The following is a 20,108-nucleotide window of genomic DNA, read 5'->3' as shown; positions in this document are numbered from 1 at the left end:
AATGAACATTTGTATTAATTATCTTTTTTTTTTTTTTTTTTTTTTTGAAAATGTATTAATTATCTAATTATATGTAAATGAGAGTTTTTTCAAAAAAAAAAAAAAAAAAAAAAAAACAAAAAAAAAATGTGAACTATAGTATACTAATGTATAAATGAGCATTTATCAAAATGGAAATGAACATTTGTCAAAAGAAAAAATTCACTACAAATTAATTTTATTAATACTTACATTTTTCCAGAATCTTTGTTTTCCTTCTTTGGAACTTTTTTTTCGTTGTACAAAAAAAAAAAAAAAAAATGTAGAATGTACTGATTTGATTTACTAGTTTTTGAACAAAAATTACTAAAACTATAGTATATATTTACATTGATGCATTTTCCGTAGTTGATGTTTCAATTATTGTTTTGAAATACGATTACAACAAAAATAAATTAGTAAAACTTAGGTTTCATACTCTCTTTTGAACCAAATATGAACAAAACCACTTATTCTTTCGAATTTAACCTTGTTTTGTTGAATTTTGTAGTGATTAAACAATTTTTATTGATAATTTGTCTCAAATTCGTAGAAATTTTGGGTTTGGAAAAGAAGTTCAATGAGTATAGAGAGAGAAAATGCAAAAATTGGGTGTAGAGAGAGAAAATGGGTAAGGAGAGAGAAAATGAAATGAAATGGTGGTTTGAATTATTATTATTTTTTTATTTATTATCTATAGGTGGGTAAAAAATGTTGTTAATATGTAGTTACTACACAATTACATAAAGTGGGGTTGTTAGGTTTGTTTATGCGTTGTTTAGGGGGGAGGGTATAGAAATAAATAACTACATTAGAGTCTAGGAGTATATAATTAAATTTAGTCAATCAGAACAGATCCTATATAGTCCAAAAAAAAATCAACGACCCATGACGAATAGCGAGTAGGTGATGACTTTGAAATCATATCGTCCCATATCCACCAGTTCGCCCCCATTACTGAGCGGGCCCGACTACCAAACCACACCACAGATGTTCTACGGCTCCAACCCTTTCTCTCTCCTCTTTGGTGAACCCCTTGCGGCCCACACAACCACCACTTCACCGCCAATTAGTCATTCGCAAATTAAAATTAACTGAATGAGAGCGCCACCACAACAAGGTACTCCTCCTAATCTCTTCAACTTTTTCAACCTTTCCCAATTTATTTTATCTTCTTAGTTCTTTCTTGCTCCATTGAAATAACAAATATGGCTTCAAAATTGATTCTTGTAGCACCTCATGAATCCCCAAATCAATTAGAAATCTCTCTAAGAGAAGCTTATAATCTTCTTTTACCTAAATTAACACCCCCATTAAAGCTAACTATCCCTTCCCCTGAAGAGTACTTAAACCTTAATAAAGCAATTGTTTATGGGGTTTTATGTGAACCCAATTTGGCCAATATTCATATGAAATACTTACATGCTATTGTAAATGATGGGTATTGTTTGTTTATCAATTTACTTTCACAAATTGTTGATGGGTTGTATTCAAAGATGTTGGAGTTTCCTAAAGTTCAGTTGATTTTGGTTGCTTCTGTTATGATTGATGTTTCTGGGATAGGTTTTGATTGTTTGTTGGTGTCTCTTTTGAGGCAAATTGTTGGTGGGGATTTTAGTGATGGGAATTTATGGCTGAGCTTTGAGATGGTTAATCTGTTTTCCTTGAAATGGGATTTGATATTGAATGAGGAACCCCTAGTGTTGTCTTGTGCTTTGTATACATATCTTAGGTTATTGGCTGATCATTATCGTCTAGCGTGTAGTCCGAAATTGAATGAGTTAAAGAGGAAGGAGATTGAGTTTTGTGTTAGAATGTTGAGGGAGCAGTTTCATTTGTGCTTGAGGATTGGGAGGGATTTAGTTCGTCTTTTACAGGACTTGGTTCATATCCCCGAGTTTCGAGCTATATGGAAGGATTTGTTGTTGAATCCGAGTTCGTTTGGGACTACCGGGTTTTCAGACATTTCTTGTATTTATGGCATGAGGACATCTAGTAGGTATTTCTTGCTTAGAATAACTCCTGAAATGGAGACTCAGTTGCGGTTTTTGCTTACCCATGTAAAGCTGGGGTCTCAGAGAAGGCACCAGGCATGGTTCACTAGGAAATTCCTATTTGTGCCAGAAAGAGAGACGCTTGTCTCCGACATTGTTCGTTTCATTTGCTGTGCACACCATCCCTCCAATGAGATACTTCAATCAGATGTGATTCCAAGGTGGGCTGTTATTGGTTGGTTGTTGAAATTATGTTCAAAGAAATACTTTGAAGCTAATGTGAAGCTGACCTTGTTTTATGATTGGCTTTTTTTTGATGAAAAGGTGGACAACGTTATGAATATTGAGCCTGCAATGTTATTGATGGTGAACTCTATACCTAGGTACATCGATATGACCAATTCTCTACTAGAATTTTTGTTACTAGTTGTAGATAACTATGATATGGACAGGAAAAATGTCATTTACAAAGGTATGTCATCTGCTATAAGTATGCTAGTCACTAAAGGAGTGATTGGTTCTCTTGACATTTTTATTTCTTGCAACGTTCTGTCTCCTTTGGTCAAAGAGATGCTTCAAAAATTTATATTCGAGGTCGAATCTGGAACCTGCAAAGAGCCTAAGGGCCCTCAGCCACCTGGAATTCTTTCGTCTGATATGTCATCCCAGACTTTGCCTAATCCACCTGATCTGGCAATACAGGAACATTTATCTGAAGGACTTCCTGCATGTCATAGAAATGATGAATTGAATGCTCAGCACAGCTCTGTATTAAAACCAACTGATTCAGCTGCTTCGTTCGACGAGAGCCAAGTTGGTAATTTGGCAAATTTGATCGGCAAAATAGGAGAGTTCATGAAAAGCTCAAGCAGAAAAGGCCAGCAACTTGTGGAAAATATTCTGCTTTTGTACATAAATCCTGCCAATGAAGATAAACTTGGTGGTATTGGCTCTGACTATTTAGCATGTGAATTAAAGAAGGAGCTTGAGTTGGCTGGCTACAATCTTTTTTCACCTGCTGGAAGTCTTCTAAACAGTGATGATGAAGTTCAATCTATTACAGCTGTGATCATTCGTACATTCATTATTTCTCAACACCAACGGATCAAAGAGATGCTATTCTGGTGGTCAAGGAATGGGTGTTTAGTTGGAGCCCGCTTGTTGTCATATGCATTGAGACTTGCATACGAAGCTCACGGAGCTGGCTATGGAGTTGATTATACCAGTGAGATCACATACAAAAATATGCCCTTGCTAAAGTGTCACATTGAAGAGTATTTGGCACTAACATACCAAAATGAGGATTGTGTAAATGGAGCAACTACTCCTACCCCCGAGGTTGATAGAAAATTGATCTCCAACATGATTGATAGTGCTTTCACCTCATACAGGACTATTCTTACCCATGCTAAGGATGTTTCAAGTAAAGAAGTGTCGGATTCTGGTAAGCTCCCCTTAATGGATGTGGTGTCTAGTTCACTATGGAAGGAAAAAAGTTTGAAGTTTCTCTTCTGCAGTATCTTTTTGTATCTTCCTGATCTATCTCTTAGTGATGAAAGTGTAATACTGTTACTTGTCAGTCAGTTAGAAGATGCTGATCTTTTGTACATGCAAATGGACTTGGGATTGAAAAGGCTCACTATATTTGGTGAAGATGTTCGAAAAGTTCTTCAACTAATTAAAAGGTCTTTTTACTGGAAGCACGAAGATCAGCACAAAATTTGGAGCTTGATCAGATCAGAGCTTATTGTTAACAGGTTTCCTGTGGAGAAGTTGCTTTTGGGCTGCTTCTTTTCAACTGATTTTGGTTCAAAGGCTAGTGGTATTGCTGTTGGTGGACTTCTAGCGCTATGTAGTTCTTGTGCTCCCACACCAGAAATTGTTGGTGCTGTCATGTTATTGCCTAGTGATAAGTTCCCTGATTTTGCTGCTGCCATCCTCTCCCATTGGACCATAACTAATGCATCAATGCTCTCCAATAGTGTGGCTGATTTTTTGAATAAACTTGGAAATACGAATGGGAATGCTCCTCTTGACCTGGGCGGTGTCTTAGTCAACCAATCGGCTCTCTTGTTTTTGTTAGAATATTTCAAAGGACAAGGTGAGCAAGGAGATAACATGCTGAAAAATCTGGCATTACATTTATCAGATGTAGAAACAAGACCCAAGAACTGTATAGTTCCAATGGATACAGGATAACTCTGTTGTGCATAAGGGTGAGTTACAAATTAGCCCTTGTGTTTGATTGTTTGTTTCAATTATAAGGAGGATGTTAAGATGATGCTTTCTTACTGTTGCAGGAATATCTGTGGTTTTCATGAGCACTGAATATAACTAAGTGATGAATTGATCATGTAACAAGATGCTTTCCGTATGATACAGATATTGGGGCGTTAGTCATTTCTGGTTTTTTGAATGCCATCTTGCGGTAGGTACACCATCTTATACTACTTGGTTAAAGTTAAATATGCAACACAGGTAAATTGCCCTGTTATTGTACTCCTTGTCAAGAACTCCGTAGTTTACTTCTCTGCTTGTCCCATTATTTCAAGAAAATTTGGCCCCTAGAGTTGTTTCCTCTCAGTAGTAATCTCAAATACTCAACTAGTCAACTCAACTTATTGATTTTTGGTTTCATGTGCATGAAAAATTAGAAAAGAAAAAACAACTGTACTTTTTAGTTTTTTGGCTTTTTATGTCATCTGGTATATGTCATATTAAGAATAAAAAATTAGTCTGACTTGTAAAAATCATGATTGTTAAGAAAACTGACAACAAAAAAAGTGAAAACTAGGTACTTTTTTCTTTTGGTTTTTTGTTTTTTAAAAAACTGAAAACTGGAAACAAAAAACGATAACAAACTACCTTAAAGCTTTTGTTGTGTTTTCTAGCCCCGGGCTTGTTAATACCTCAAAATTATACTTGCGCCCAAACATGGAAAAATGCTTCAAGCTGCTATACATGTAATTTGATGTTTGATTAATCAATTGATGGATCAGGTAGCATTACATGGATTGTCTGATTACTGGTGCATGGAAAAGGGCACTGGCTAAAGCTTCATCTCCCAAATACCAAAGAATATACCCCTTGCCTTTTTGGAAATTCAGATTTCTCTGGATTGATCTGCAATAATACTTGGCATCAATGTTGATATTGTAGAGTGAGCTAGCACAATGTGCCGACCTCAAAGTTGTGGCAATGTGGCATCCGGCTGCTGATATTGCAACACACAAGTTTTTTGCATTTTTCATAAGGAGACTGAAACTGTGGTTACCAACAAATTGGCCGCTGTCTGATGAGTATTTCTCTTAGAGACACTCAGAGGTTTATTTTCTCCACAAGTCATATCAGATAAGAAAATTACAACTTATTGGTGAGCATCTCCACAAGTTTCTGAAAATTGGTCAGTGTTGTTCCAAATAACTTTTCTGCTATTTTATTTGGTTAAAGATGTATAAAATTTATCCGTTGTTGTGACAACATAGGAGCATGTGGAAGTTTTCATTCACTTTATCATTTCTTGATTATTTAATTACTTAAAGACGATTCTGATGTTTGTGTTCTGTTTCAGTACAACTGTCCTGCATGTCTTCTTGTAGATGGATGTCATCAATTTGTGCCCTCTTTCTGATGATTGAGAGTAGATGTTTGCTTCGAGCAATTCTCAAGGCTCTCTGGGATGGATATTGCTGTCTTGCCAGCCTCAAAGCTCTAGATGCAACCAAAACAGCCAAAGTCAGAACATTCCATGGCTGGAATCACTAGTGGCTTCTATTGCCAACTTTTGCTATGCTCTTCAGAAACACTCACAATTGCACGAGTCTTGCAATTTCAGTTGCATGTATGTGTGAGATAAGAACGAGCTTCATGTTCTCGAATGCAGCTCATGAAGGAGCTTCATGTTCTCGAATGCAGCTCATGAAGCGTGCTAATACCATGTGGGCATATCAATCGTTGGTTCTCTAAATTTTTTATGGGTTAGTTTGGTCCAGTGTTCTCCAAACCCCAATGAGGTCATCTGCATTTTTCCCATACCTCGTTTACCTGAAGACCGTATCCATTCCATAAATAAAAATAATTCCTGTTATTCTACTACTGTAGTTTAATTGTATTGTTCTTTGCTAGTTCAATTTAGTTCTGATTATGACCATATTCTTTGACTCATCCTCTCCTATCTGAGAGTTTTGTGAATTTGTGTGATTACAAATTTTTAAAATCTGGTGTAATTTTTTACACCATTATCCCAAATGTATAGATATATGTTTGTGAATATGCTGTCATCGACGATAAATCATGAACAATATTGTACACTACAATGGAAGCCCGAACATTACCAGTTTGTCAATTTAGGTGTCTAAAATTGTAAATTTACGCTTTAATCTAAAAATTCAAAATCTATATTAAAGTTGTAACCATAGTCGTATGAAACACAAATGCTTGAAAAAAACATCACGACAGATGTTAATAATCACGTTAATAGTATAATTTAAACTACGACGACCAACTTCTAAAAGGGAAAGGTATAGTATTATAATGAACCTGCCCTTCAACTCCAAACTTTAGTCATTCGAAGTTCCTCCTTTTTTTCTCTCTCCAAATTACTCGCTAACTCGTCTTTTTCACACTTTCTTCTTCTAAAAGGTATCTCTTTCTCTTTCTCTCTCTTCATTCTGCCATTGATTAATGCTTCATTTTCCAGATTTCATATTTCGATTTCAATTTTTCTGTAATTGCATCAATTTCTCATTATTCTATTTAATTTTTGCTCTTAAATATGATTCTCATTTGCTTTTATTAATTCAATTTATTTTTAGGTTGATCATGTCGTTTTTCAGAGGTCTTTCAACTCTCTCAAAGCTTCGTTCTCGTTCTGTATGATTTTTGCTCATCATTTTGTTTCATTTTTATGTTGAATTATTGATTAATTCTTCAATTGAATTATTAATTTTGAATTAATGCAGTGTATTAATTTAGAAATTGCTGTAATTTTTTTATTTATGTGACTGAATTTTGAGTTGCAGGGACAACAATCATGTCTAAGCAATTCCGTGAGATGGATTCAGATGCAAAGTTCTTCTAGTCTGGTATATTATCTCTCTATGTTTCAGTCAATATATATTTATCGCTTCGCGAAATCGATGAAAATTTAGCATGTTTACTTGAATTATAGCAATAGTGAAACATGTTTACTTGAATTATAGCAATAGTGAAACACTATGGAAAGAACTTTGTATTATATTGCAGTGTTGATTAGGCTTTTAGCATAATGTTATCTTGCATAAGCTCAACACTGATAATAAGTGTCACTGGTTAATTTTGAGGAGTTGAAGGAAAAATAAGTTACTGTAAAGTGACCCATAGTGGTTTAGGTCTTAGTTAAAATGTGGTAGTTGGTTTTGAAATCTGCCTTGTCGAAGCGAAGAGATAAGGGAGACATGAATAGTTATGCAGTACTCCATTCGTGTTTAAGTAAATGAAACGTTTCCCTTGTGCATGTATGTCAATGTAAAACTTTGATTGATAATATCTTTAATTATCAAAAAGTAAACATTATAATAATTGAATATTAATAAACTATTCACTGAGATGATTCTAACAAGTAACAAGTACCCACAAGACTATATTTATTCTTATGTATAAATACATTAGTCAAAGTGAATTAGATGAATAGTGCAAAAAGTCAAAGCATTTCACTTATTTAAACACGGAGGGAGTACATTTCAATGACGTCAAAATGTTGTGCCCCCCCCCCCCCCCCTCCTCTCTTTTTTTGGTTCTCCTTTTGGTTGTGTTGAGCTTATTGTGACATATTTGAATGATTTTCATATGTTGTGCAGGACCTACGTTCAGAGTTACAAGAATTGATTCCTGAACAACAGGTTTGTTTGCTTAATTTGTATCTTCAACTGGTAGCTATCTTTGTCTAATAATGTTTTCTTTCCTCAAATGAGTACAAATTTAAATATTTATTTACAAATTACAATGCAATTATCCCTACGTCTAAAGATTTTGTAAATATGGATTGTTTCCCTTGGTGATCAGAGCTAGGGTTTTAGTAATTGGTAAATGAGTGGTTTATACTTTGTTAAACATTGATTTTCAAATTATGCAACAACGTAGTTCACAATGTTGAATATCTTATTGAGAAATGTTCTTGATCTTGTTTTCTTTTCTTTTCTGTAGGAACGTCTGAAGAAGATAAAGAAAGAATATGGAAGTGTCCAGCTGGGGAAGATTAATTTGGACATGGTAAAATATTATCATGAATCTATATTCTTATCTATCTATGAAACTTGGACATCCAGTAATGTCAGATCCGTTTGAATATATAAGTTATATAAAAATAATTATGTCAAGCTTTTCGTGTCTCTTGTAAGTTTTCAAGGACCATGCCTACGTATTCATATCCATAAAGGTATCAAAATACTTGTTTGGCTTGAAAATTGTTGGCCATTCTCAACTGTGGAATTTGGAATAATATTGATAATCATGTTATAATAAGTCAAATAGTCAATATTGCAGTATTACACCTGCAATCATTTCTCTTCAAGGCCACTTTATGATGTAAAAGTTTCCCTGATCTCATTAAGAATTAATGTAATAGGTATTGGGCGGAATGAGAGGGATGCCTGGTTTACTTTGGGAAACCTCCTTACTTGACCCAGATGAGGTATAGTACTTATCTCTTGCGTTCAATTGTAAGTTCCCTCCAGTTCATTTAAACAAGGTTTTATGTAACTTCAATTCATTGATGGTGGTACTTTTTGTAGGGCATTCGATTTAGGGGTTTGTCTATACCCGAGTGTCAAAAACTTTTACCAGCTGCAAGTCCTGGTGGAGAGCCATTGCCTGAAGGCCTTCTTTGGCTTCTTTTAACTGGAAAGGTTGTTATATATTCTTAGCCTTAGTTTCATCGGTAATACATTTTTTTTTTTACAATTGTGCTTTTCTTTGGGTCTTAGTTCTGTTCTTTTCTCCAATTCATCTATAATTGAACCTTAATGAGATTTAGTCTTCTGCTTTGCTGAAAATTCTTCATCTCACTGACAGTTTATTATGGAGAAGGGTGACTTTGTGTTTCGTATATCATTTTCGACATATGTGACTTAGATAAATATTTGTTGATATGTTCTAAGTGGTTAATTATAAATGATATCCTAAAAATGTAGAAAAGGGACGAAGGGATCTCCTACCTTGCTCTTCTCATTTAAGGTGGAAATTACTTCCAAGAGAAGAAAGTAAAATTATAGAAATATATGGTAAAAAGTTTGAGAGATGCTTCTCACTTTCTTTGTAATTACTTGTTGTCGTCCATGCGCATACTTTGATCTATGAAACCAGCAGATTATTAGGAAACCAGCAGATTATTAGGGCCTTAGGGCTGGGATGAGTTCATTACACTGCTATTCTTCGATGTAGCTATACCTTGATGTCTGTCAAAATATTTTTTTCTTTTGTTGTATGCTTTTTTCTAGCTTCTTTTTGATCGATTGCATTCTAATTTTCTTTTTATTTATTTAGGTTCCGAGCAAAGAGCAAGTAGATGCTTTATCAGCAGAACTGCGAACACGTGCTTCAGTCCCAGGTTCACTATTTTACCAACAATAAAGTATTTGGACAACGTGTACTTGCTATGTTTGTGCCAATTTTATCTGTTTTATAAATATGTTATATCTGTATGAATATTTGCCTTTTAAGTCCTATTCTTTGTATTTTTCTTGATATCAACTGACTAATATGGTAGGTAATGAACTTTTTCAAAAGTATTGGTGATCGATTATATTTACAGTGTCTATTGTCTTCCCTTTTCTTTAGTAGCTCTTGTTAACGGAAGATTTTTGGATTAGAAATGAACCTTTTCACTTAGGTGTTGATTATGCTATATATATTGTAATTGCAGACCATGTGTTCAAAACAATTGATGCCCTACCAATTACTGCTCATCCTATGACTCAGTTCACTACTGGTATTATGGCCCTTCAGGTAGTGATTTCTTGCTGTACAGTTTCCCTCTTATTTGACTATATGCATATTTGCTGTATTTTCTAATAAATTCCTGTAGCAATGCTGTTCATTATTGTTATTATGTAAAATTTACTTCTAAATGATAGCCCCTCCTTTTCTTTCTTCTTCTCTATCTCTTACTTGGAATTGGTTGCTGTAGTCTTCCTGAATATGATATTACTGCATTACATTGATAAAAACCTCCAACTAATGACCTCTGCCTTTTATTCTCTTGTCTTTCTTTTCTTCAGGTTCAAAGCGAATTTCAGAAGGCGTATGAGAAAGGGATCCACAAAACAAAGTAAGCCATTTCTTATGATGGTTTTATCTTACCTATCTTGCTGTGTCTTCTTCTAGTCAAATGTTAAGGTTGATTTTGATTCCAGGTTTTGGGAGCCAACATATGAGGACTGCCTTAGTTTGATAGCTCAAGTTCCTGTCGTTGCAGCCTATGTTTACCGTAGGTAAGTAAACCTTCCACAAGCCATTTATGGGTGGAAAATGGTTACATATTGTTAGTGTTTCTGTATATAATACATTAATAAGCAGAAAAAATTGAAAGACATGAGCTCTCGGGTATTTAGAGAGAAAAAGAAAGAGCTTTTAAGCATTTGTGTTTAATGTGATTCAGGTGATTTATTACTTTGAAATTGATTGCCTAGTGCATATTCTTATGCGTTATAATGGTCCTCTATAGTTTAGCAAAAGATATAAAAAAATTAAATAGATAAATAATAATATGTAGATTGGAACTGTATGAATTGGCCTGTTTTTCTGCACTGACAATTAATGGTTTGGTTTGTTCATAAGCTGATTCAGCTGGCTTAATCTCATTTTTATCTTTTATTTTCTTGCTGAAGGATGTATAAAAATGGACAAAAAATACCACTGGATGACTCTCTTGATTATGGAGGGAATTTCTCACAGATGTTGGGATTTGACAGCCCTGAAATGCTTGAGCTGATGCGGCTATATATCACAATTCACAGGTTAACATTGGCCAGATTGTTCAGATACCACATGTAATAAAAGAATTTACTTCAATTTTAATAAACTTCAATCTTCTATCATGCAGTGATCATGAGGGTGGAAATGTTAGTGCACACACTGGCCATCTGGTAATGTTTCTGGAAATAACTTGTTAATTTGCTTCTGCATTTATGGAATTCTTCTCATGCTGAAGAAATATACATATTTGAAAATCGGGAAACATCTTTATGCAACAAATATTAATCTTGAGCGCTGGAAGTCTGACCAGTTTCTTAACTCTATTTAGGTGGGAAGTGCACTCTCAGATCCTTATCTGTCATTTGCAGCTGCTTTAAATGGATTGGCTGGCCCACTTCATGGATTAGCCAACCAGGTATAATATCTTACTTCACCTTTTTTTCAATTCTCTGGTTAATTAGTTCTTCCTGCATGATTATCAGCGCAAGTTCATACTGCTAATTGCCTGATTATACACTTTTGGTGGAATAAGATCCTTGAGACAATTCTTTTCTTCTTCCTGTTTCTGAAGAGACGATTCTGATATTCATGCCCTCAATAAGCTGCACACTTATGGGCATGGTCTTCACCTCCAATCAAATTCTGTAATTACACCGTTAAACATGTTTAATTCCAAGATCATTCTCATTTATGCTCTATCTTGGTAATGGTAGTTGTATTTAATTGAGTGTCGGTGTTTTATATGTTACTCTGTCTTTGGTATCCATATCCAACATGTATATGTGTCCAAGTTGGCTACTCTGTGAAATTTGTCCATGATTTTGGTCTGAATTAAAGTGTCCAACCCATGTCCAATTGTACATGGTTCTTGATGTGAGATGAAGAGTCCAAGTAATATAGCTTTCTATTGTAGTTCAAATAAGTAAACCACATGCAAATCCTGAATAGTTTACTGTGCATATTTATTATACCCTCCCTCATTGTATTTTGCTTGGTCCCATTAGTGGCTAAATTGGCTAATGGTCTAAGTTTCATGTTTGACTTGTTCTGTTTCAGGAAGTCCTGCTATGGATAAAAAAAGTAGTAGATGAATGTGGGGAGAACATCTCGACTGAGCAGTTGAAAGATTATGTTTGGAAGACATTAAACAGCGGCAAGGTAAATGAATGAATTCTTGATTGCCAGTGTATAGTCTCTTCAGTATTTCAAACTGCTAGAACCTCCTTCAGTTCTTAAAACATGGCCCTAAAAGTCTTGTACAAGACTGACAACTACGATGAAGTACAAGCTTCAGCGGATGATTGGATGATAATTGTAGCAAATAGGTGGGAACTAACAACTAAGTCTTGTTTGCCCTGGAAAATCTTGTTGCAACAAAGATGTGATCATCATTTGCAGGGCTGGTGCATTTAATGGTATAAAAATAGGGTGAAACAGTTCTAGTAAAATTAGGGAACTTAAAGAGAGAGAACAGGAGACTTGAGCCCTTTGTTAGAGGGTCTATGGAAATATTATTTTACAACTTGCAGGCTAGCGTCATACATATCAGGAAAATCAACTTGGAGCCTTTTGCACGAGGGTTATAGTAGACTTTTCATGACAAAAAAAGGAATGAATGTCTTAATGAGAGTTTCTTAAACATCATATTTTGATAATAGGTGTTGAAATTGACCATCATATTTTGATAATAGGTGATGAAATTGTACAAGACTGAGTAGATAAAAAATTTATTACACTGTACAATGTTTCTGTGTCAGCTCACTTCATACATTTTCAAATTTATAGGTTGTTCCTGGATTTGGCCATGGAGTTCTCCGAAAGACAGACCCAAGATACACATGCCAGAGAGAATTTGCGTTGAAGCACCTACCTAAAGATCCACTTTTCCAATTGGTAATTTTAAATTTTTTAAATAGATAAAGGGTTCTATAATTTCTAATGCCATCTCTTGACTTTTAAAATTTTGAGATATAACTTTTTTTTATAAATATAGGTGTCAAAGCTCTATGATGTGGTGCCTCCTATTCTTACAGAGCTTGGAAAGGTAGCTGGTTAATTATGCATATTTTCTGCTGTTAATTGATCTAGTTAATCCCACTTATGGGATTAGAGCTTTGATTTATTGATTGATTTAATTGTTCTTGTTAAATTTTCTGATGTTCTAATCAACTGAAAATTCGCTAGCTTTTTACTAGATGTTTTAGTTAACTAAACTTACTGAATATTTGTATCTTATAGGTTAAAAATCCGTGGCCAAATGTTGACGCTCATAGTGGAGTTTTGTTGAACTACTATGGCTTGACAGAAGCAAGGTACTCCTTGATTTTCCTTGGTGATTTGGTTTTCAATCTATTTTTCCTTACATTGCAATTAAATATACTCTTTTTAACAGGTATTACACAGTCCTATTTGGGGTATCAAGGAGTATCGGAATTTGCTCACAGGTTCGTTCATTTATTTTTTCAGGAAATTGTTTGTAAATTTCCTTTGTAAACTATGATTAAGTATGGGACCAGTTGTTCGTTAATTTTGCTTTTTCTTCTCGCAGCTAATATGGGATCGAGCTCTTGGTTTGCCACTAGAAAGGCCAAAGAGTGTGACAATGGAATGGCTTGAAAATTTTTGTAAGAAAGGAGCATAATTCTACTGATGTGCGTCGTATTAACTTGTTATTACAAGTTTACAATAACATAGAATAGTGGATAAAATTATCCTTTTGGAAATGAAAGGATAGAGAGGAGAATTTAGTATCCTTTATATCTTGCAACCGAGTGTTGCGTTTTGTAATTTTCACATGTACACGGTGATGGATCTCAAAAACACAATTCTAAAGAGTTATATGCTAGATTATTTATTTATTTTTTTAATCAAGGAAATAAACATCTGCAGATATTAGTGTTATGGTATTTGTTAGTATAAAAACATGTTTGGCTGAATTGGCTCTGCTCAAACATTTGAATGGTTAATCTCGAGTGTGACTATTTGCTTGCTGCTCAACCCAATTCTCATGTAATCACGTAGGATCTTATTTACGTTAGATTAGAATATTAGACCGAAGTTCCTTAAATAATTTTAGTTTGTATGCTAGAAACTATAGAGTAATTGTGACTCGCTATAATTAGCTATGCCGGCCTTTGTTCAACTAGGATCTGTCACATATTGACTCGAGTGTTACACATAACAGGATATTACAAGTAGAGGTTAGAGTAATTGACAAATTGTTCTAATGTGTAAGAAAAACTAGATTTAGTCATATTACATATGTTACCAACTCAAACAACATTAACTAATCAAGTAATCATTAAGACGATATCTAGAACTGTAAAGAGCCTAAGGGTCCTCAGCCACCTGGACTTTTTTCGTCTGATATGTCATCCCAGACTGTACAGCTCTGTATTAAGACCAACTGATTCAGCTGCTCCGTTTTACGATAGGAGAATTCATGAAAAGTTCACAGGAAAGGCTAACCTTAATCATACACCATAGAAATATATCTATATAAAAGATTGCAGAAATTGCAGAACGTTCATTTTTGTCAAAGTTGACTCTTTTTATCTTCCTGATCATTTTGTCAGGGTCTCGAGCTTTTGCAACATTTTCCATGTTTCCGATTCAACCCCTCCATTTCTCTTCCTTTTTTCAGACAAGGCAGGAGACTTTGATTGAATTGGTTCAAGGGTCGATACCTTCTCAATCCGGGCACTGCTAGATTTGGGGGGTTTTAGGAGATTTTTCTAGGGTTTGGGGGGAAATTGATTAATGGGTTTTCTGAGGTCGGCAAAAAATCATCGAAATTAAGCGAGATGGAGTTTGAGTATTAGGGGTGAGGAGAGAGAAAATAAGGTGAAATTGGGGGGTTTTAATTTGCTTTTTAGATCTGAGGATTTATTGATTTTTATCAGAGTTTACGCCATTGAAGCTCTGTAGGTGAAGGTATTGATTTTTTAGGGGTGACCGCTAATTTATGCCAAGCTCTACAACGGCGTAGTCAAGATATAGTGAATGCTATGAGTCTTGTTTCTACAACAAAAGACTTGATACAAAATTTTAGATTGACTGGTTGGGATGATTTGTTTCAAAAGGTTAAGTTTTTTTTGTGAGAAGAATAATGTTGATATTCCAGATATGAATACTCTTTACACAGCCGGTAAAGGTCGTTCTCGTCAAGGTGGAAAAATAACAATGGAGCATCATTATCGAGTTGATTTATTTATTGCAGCTTCAGATTCACAACTACAAGAAATTAATAATAGGTTTGATGAACAAATGATTGATCTTCTTATATTGAGTGCAACATTGGATCCTAAAGACTCTTTTAAGTCTTTTGATGTTGATAAAATATGCCACTTGGTGCAAAAGCATTACCCTGAAGACTTCTCTTAACAAGAAAAATATCAACTTGAATGTGAGTTGCAACACTTTTACTTGGATATTTGTGTACATATGCAATTTGATAAGTTATCTACCTTATCACATCTTTGCCAAGAGTTAACTACAACTGGGAAATTGTCTACATATTCTCTTGTTGATCGATTGATTCGTCTTTTGCTAACTCTTATTGTCTCTACAGCAACTTGTGAGTGTGCCTTTTCTGCAATGAATATCGTCAAAACTCAACTAAGGAGTAAAATGGAAGATGATATACTTAGTGATATTTTGGTTGTATACATAGAAAAAGTGATTGTTGTAGAGTTTAGTGTTGAATCTTTGATTGATGATTTTGCTACTATGAAAAATCGTAGAGTACGATTTAACTAATTTTTTTTTTGTAACAATAAAATACTAGTTTATTTTAATTTTTTTTTTATCAATCTATTGTTTAACAAGTCCGGCCCCCCGGACTTGAAAATCCTGGTTTCGCCCCTGGTATTGAAAAAGTGTTAATTTAGGAAAGACAAAATGGAGGAAGAAGGTGAGATAAAGAAAGCGACTGAGTGACTGAAATTTGGCGGGAAAATTGCCTTCCTTTTATAAGGGTTACCTTTAGAACATTCAGCCGTTGGGCTTTGACTAAAGTCCAAATATAGTGGAATTTTTATTTTTATTTATTTTTTTTTTTATTTTTTTTAAACCAAAGAAAAGCGCCATATATTAATCAATCAATGGAAAGCTTGTCCATGAGCACATACGAGGAGATGGACGAGGGACAATAATTTTCCAAAACTTGTTGATCACCAAAAGGCACTAATCTAGCTAAGTTATGAGCAACGGAATTACCATCCCTTAGCACGTGAGACCATGAAACAAACTCAAGGTCTTTACAAACAAACAACACATCTTCCAAAACAGTATCTAAGTCAGTGAAGAAAATCGCTTCCTTCGCCAAACGGGAGACCACACCTTGACAATTAGCTTCAACTATATTTCTCTTGAGGCCATATCTACGAGCCAATCTAACCCCATATAAGATAGCTTTGCACTCTGCAACGTCAGTGGGCAGACGGCCACGACTTCTTCTAATACCTAAAAAAATCACCTCACCCTTCTCGTCTCTTGCCACAGCTCCATACCCAATCCAACCCTCCTCTGCCAAACTTCCATCACAGTTGATTTTAATGAAGCCAGCAGGGAAAGGGACCCAAACCTTCGCACTTCTGCTCTTCTTCGTGCTAGCATGACCATAAATTCTGGTTGTGTAGCGACCATGTGCCTGTAATGCAGCAGGTGCTTTGTTCGCAAGGAGTTTGTACACATTCTCCACAAAAAATGTTTCACCTTCTGTATAGTTTCAAGGCCCCAAATGTCAACCCACACCTTGTGAAAGGCATCTAAGTTGAACGACTTACTAAGAGCATAGGCAGTCTTGGCTGAATATTGCCCATCCTTTGAGAAAGCCCAAATTAAGCAATCTTCTAGTTCTCTACACCTCAAATGATAGCCATGATGCAGTCAAGTTATCCCGTGTTAATTTGAACTATGTTTCCCCTTTTAACATTTTGATAAGAGCATTAACAAATATATACATAAACACATGTAACAAAAATTATTAGTTACACATAAATATACATTTGAAGTATTATAATTTAAAAATTATTAAAAGAATATATATCATTTACACCTATTTTGATAGAATCATCAACTTCATTCACAACCCACTACGGGACTGTTCTCATTGACTGAACTCAATTGAACTGAAATGAATATTTTATAAGAGAAGGAAATTAGGAGTTGAACTGAACTGAACTGAACTGGATTTCAACGTAAGTGAACAGGCCCTACATCTAATATAAAAAAGTGGATAAATAGAACACTAAAATGTTAGCAAAAATAAAAATTGATATAAAATAAAGGAAAAAATTGCTCCCATTAATCTGAACTTTGCCCCATCCGACGAAATTAATCCCAACTTTCGTTTATAATCTATCGCTCCCAACTTTAGGGGCTATTAATTTCTATTGCACCCGACAAGTCAGCCAACCTGATGTAGCAGGTTACCTAGACATGTGTCAACACGTGATAGGTCCAAAAAAAATTAAAAAATTTTTTAAAAAAAAAACTACCAAACTCAGCCCTCTACCCTTTCCCGGAAAACACCACACCCCCACCCCCAGCCCGCCGGAATCTCGGCCCTCTCCCCGAAAACTCCTCCCCCGCCACCCAGCCACCCCACCCCTTCCCCCACCCCCGAAAACCCCTCCCCCACCCCCAAAAACCCTTCCCTTGCATCGAACACCACCCCCAAAAACCCCAGATCCGCCGCCTAGCACTCCCCCTTCCCTCGAAATTCACCCCTTTCCTTCCCCCACCCCCGAAAACTCCTCCCCCGTTGCCGGAAAACGGCGCCCATCCCTCCCTCACCCTCGAAATTCATCCCTTTCCCTTCCCTCACCCTCAATTCACCCCCTTCCCACGAAAACGACACCCCCTTTCCCCGTCAATTAGCCACGAAAACAACTATGCTAAGGTTGTTTCCAGGGTCTGGGATAGGTGATGGAGGAAGACCGGTGGATTTTAGTGAAAGTCGGGGGTTGTCCGACCGTTTTCCGGTGAAACTGAGGGTCGGGGTTAGGGTTTCGGCGATTGAGGGTGGTGGTGGTTGTGCGCGGTTTTTTTTTTTTTTTTTTTTAAATTTGTTTTTTTTTTAAGCTTATCATGATGCGACACGTGTGCAATTTATCACAAGTCAACAATGTTTACCTGATTAACCGGTTGCAAGTCATTTGGGTGCAATAGAAATTAATACCCCCTAAAGTTGGGAGTGATAGATAATAAACGAAAGTTGGGATTATTTTTGGCGGACGAGGCAAAGTTCAGATTAATGGGAGCAATTTTTCCTAAAATAAATCTTTACATTTATATAAAATAAATCAATACATTTACCAGGAGATGAAAAATTGTTACGAAAATAAACTTTAAATTGTAATTGTATTAAATCATATATATGCATTGGAATTTTTTCATTGCCCCTAATTGCTAGAAAAACAATATTGTGGATAAATTGAAATATTAGGCCCTGTTCTCTTCACCTTAAAAAAATAATATTAAGTAAAAATAATTTCAGTTCAGTAAAAATAAGTTCAATTCAGTAAAATTAATTTCAGTTCAGTAAAAATAATTTCAGTTCAGTAAAAATAAGTTCAGTTCAGTAAAATTCAGTTTTCTTAGAGAAGAATTATAATAGAAAATCAGTAAAAAAATAATTTAAGTTCAGTAAAAATAATTTCAGTTCAGTTCAGTAAAAATAATTTCAGTTCAGCAAAATTAAGGTGAATCAAACAGTGCCTTAGTTTGTTGTCGGTGCGATATTGCTTCTTATTTGGAACAACTAAAAAGTATCTTACGGAGTAAACTTGTCCTTCAATCAATTTTGGATGAAAGTGTTGAACAAAGTTGACTTTAATTGAGGAATAATGAACGTAATCACCCTGTAATTAAAAATAAGGAAATAAGTTAATTTAATAACTTGATTAACCCACCTAAATCACAAATTTTGTTTTTGTTCGTAATATAAATAATAATAATTATGATTAACTCAAGACATTGTGGCGCGTGCTACAGCTCATATCTTTACTATGGTAGGTTTTGCTATAGCTAGAGGAGTGGGGGGCCAGATTGTATCTCGCCTTCCCACTAATTTATTGTAGGTTGTATGACTTTTGTTTTTGAGATATAATAATAATAATAATAATAATAATAATAATAATAATAATAATAATAATAATAATAATAATAATAATAATAATAATAATAATAATAATAATAATAATAATAATAATAATAATAATAATAATAATAATAATAATAATAATAATAATAATAATAATAATAATAATAATAATAATAATAATAATAATAATAATAATAATAATAATAATAATAATAATAATAATAATAATAATAATAATAATAACTAAAGAGGTCTATGAATTTTTTTTATAAAAATACCTTCTGGTTCAAATAGGCTAGATACTCTTACGTTGATTTCCCAATTATATTTGGTCGAATTTAATTCTCAAATTAAATTAGATAATTGGATCAGTAAACAAAATACAAACCTACAATCATTACCTATCCCAAATAAACACAATGTAAGTAAAAATCACAAATATATATTTAAACATGGATTTTAAAAATTAAGCTAAGAATTACCCATCCATTGATAATGTAAAACTGACAGATATTACTTAGATGTGGATTTGTATTGATATGAAATTTTGTTGGTGTCGTATGAAGCGTCAATTTATAATGAAAGGTATTATAAATTTTAATTTTATTATATTTTTTTCTTAGGTGGCGATTGAATTTTTTAATTCAAAAATAAAATACAAATCTAATTTTTAATGGGTCGAAATACCTTTGCTTATGTGGCGCGCCGAATACTCTCCAAAAATGCCTACTTTATATACTAGTTCTTTGCCCGAGCGACGCTCGGATATTTTCAAGAAAAAAAATTATTTTTATAAATTACTATAAGTTTGTACAAAGTAACTATTTATGTTATCAAATTATTATAGATTAGATACGATAATGTAGAGTACTTATCGCTAATTTTAGTTTGCTGACCTCTTGTAAATCTAAGATTGAGTTAAAATCCTTTTTGTTTAAAGTAAAAAACAAAGAATACATTTGATATATTAACGATTAAAGATTCAAGAATACAACAATATGCATTTTATAGATTAACGATTAAAATAATATTTTATT

General features: G+C 34.3%; 4 protein-coding genes across 7 annotated transcripts; 3 read left to right on the top strand and 1 right to left on the bottom strand.

Moving 5' to 3' along the window:
- Positions 1 to 981: 981 nt before the first annotated feature.
- Positions 982 to 6,311, top strand: LOC145628492 (uncharacterized). Of its 4 annotated transcripts, none has more exons than XM_081680800.1 (4): positions 982 to 4,228; positions 4,313 to 4,444; positions 5,012 to 5,385; positions 5,584 to 6,311. In XM_081680800.1, exon 1 carries the CDS (start codon positions 1,227 to 1,229, stop codon positions 4,209 to 4,211), a length of 2,985 nt encoding a protein of 994 aa, XP_081536926.1. In that variant the 5' UTR covers positions 982 to 1,226; the 3' UTR covers positions 4,212 to 4,228; positions 4,313 to 4,444; positions 5,012 to 5,385; positions 5,584 to 6,311. The 4 variants fall into 4 exon arrangements, with proteins under 4 accessions (XP_081536926.1, XP_081536927.1, XP_081536925.1 ...); XM_081680801.1 differs by having other exon boundaries at positions 4,313 to 4,490; XM_081680799.1 differs by having other exon boundaries at positions 5,016 to 5,415; positions 5,584 to 6,310.
- A 248-nt stretch (positions 6,312 to 6,559) lies between these two features.
- On the top strand, positions 6,560 to 13,854 carry LOC145626291 (citrate synthase, mitochondrial-like). The gene is made up of 20 exons (XM_081678721.1): positions 6,560 to 6,653; positions 6,827 to 6,884; positions 7,034 to 7,096; positions 7,850 to 7,891; positions 8,196 to 8,261; positions 8,617 to 8,682; positions 8,783 to 8,896; positions 9,534 to 9,597; positions 9,913 to 9,995; positions 10,268 to 10,317; positions 10,403 to 10,480; positions 10,877 to 11,005; positions 11,092 to 11,134; positions 11,293 to 11,379; positions 12,021 to 12,122; positions 12,750 to 12,857; positions 12,958 to 13,008; positions 13,203 to 13,276; positions 13,357 to 13,408; positions 13,513 to 13,854. The coding sequence occupies exons 2-20, from the start codon at positions 6,834 to 6,836 to the stop codon at positions 13,603 to 13,605; spliced, it is 1,416 nt and encodes a 471-aa protein (XP_081534847.1). The 5' UTR covers positions 6,560 to 6,653; positions 6,827 to 6,833; the 3' UTR covers positions 13,606 to 13,854.
- Positions 13,855 to 15,089: 1,235 nt separating this feature from the next.
- LOC145626932 (uncharacterized) lies at positions 15,090 to 15,722 on the top strand. Its single transcript, XM_081679376.1, has 2 exons — positions 15,090 to 15,314; positions 15,423 to 15,722. Exons 1-2 carry the CDS (start codon positions 15,090 to 15,092, stop codon positions 15,720 to 15,722), a joined length of 525 nt encoding a protein of 174 aa, XP_081535502.1.
- A 337-nt stretch (positions 15,723 to 16,059) lies between these two features.
- Positions 16,060 to 19,561, bottom strand: LOC145626926 (uncharacterized). The gene is made up of 3 exons (XM_081679372.1): positions 19,554 to 19,561; positions 16,751 to 16,824; positions 16,060 to 16,682 (listed from the first exon to the last, which is right to left on the bottom strand). The coding sequence occupies exons 1-3, from the start codon at positions 19,559 to 19,561 to the stop codon at positions 16,060 to 16,062; spliced, it is 705 nt and encodes a 234-aa protein (XP_081535498.1).
- Between the last annotated feature and the right edge of the window lie 547 nt (positions 19,562 to 20,108).

The sequence above is a fragment of the Chenopodium album genome, chromosome 4 (genome assembly GCF_948465745.1).
Source record: "Chenopodium album chromosome 4, dcCheAlbu1.1, whole genome shotgun sequence".
Lineage (NCBI taxonomy): Eukaryota > Viridiplantae > Streptophyta > Magnoliopsida > Caryophyllales > Amaranthaceae > Chenopodium > Chenopodium album.
This window is presented reverse-complemented; position numbering and strand designations above follow the sequence as displayed.

Coding starts and splice junctions, on each gene's coding strand:
- LOC145628492 (XM_081680800.1), top strand. CDS start 1,227: ATGGCTTCAAAATTGATTCTTGTAGCACCTCATGAATCCCCAAATCAA.
- LOC145626291 (XM_081678721.1), top strand. CDS start 6,834: ATGTCGTTTTTCAGAGGTCTTTCAACTCTCTCAAAGCTTCGTTCTCGT. Junction 9,996..10,267: donor CTGGTATTATGGCCCTTCAG/GTAGTGATTTCT, acceptor TCTTTTCTTCAG/GTTCAAAGCGAATTTCAGAA. Junction 10,481..10,876: donor GCAGCCTATGTTTACCGTAG/GTAAGTAAACCT, acceptor TTCTTGCTGAAG/GATGTATAAAAATGGACAAA.
- LOC145626932 (XM_081679376.1), top strand. CDS start 15,090: ATGAATACTCTTTACACAGCCGGTAAAGGTCGTTCTCGTCAAGGTGGA. Junction 15,315..15,422: donor TTGATAAAATATGCCACTTG/GTGCAAAAGCAT, acceptor CAATTTGATAAG/TTATCTACCTTATCACATCT.
- LOC145626926 (XM_081679372.1), bottom strand. Junction 16,683..16,750: donor CAAGACTGCCTATGCTCTTA/GTAAGTCGTTCA, acceptor GAAACTATACAG/AAGGTGAAACATTTTTTGTG.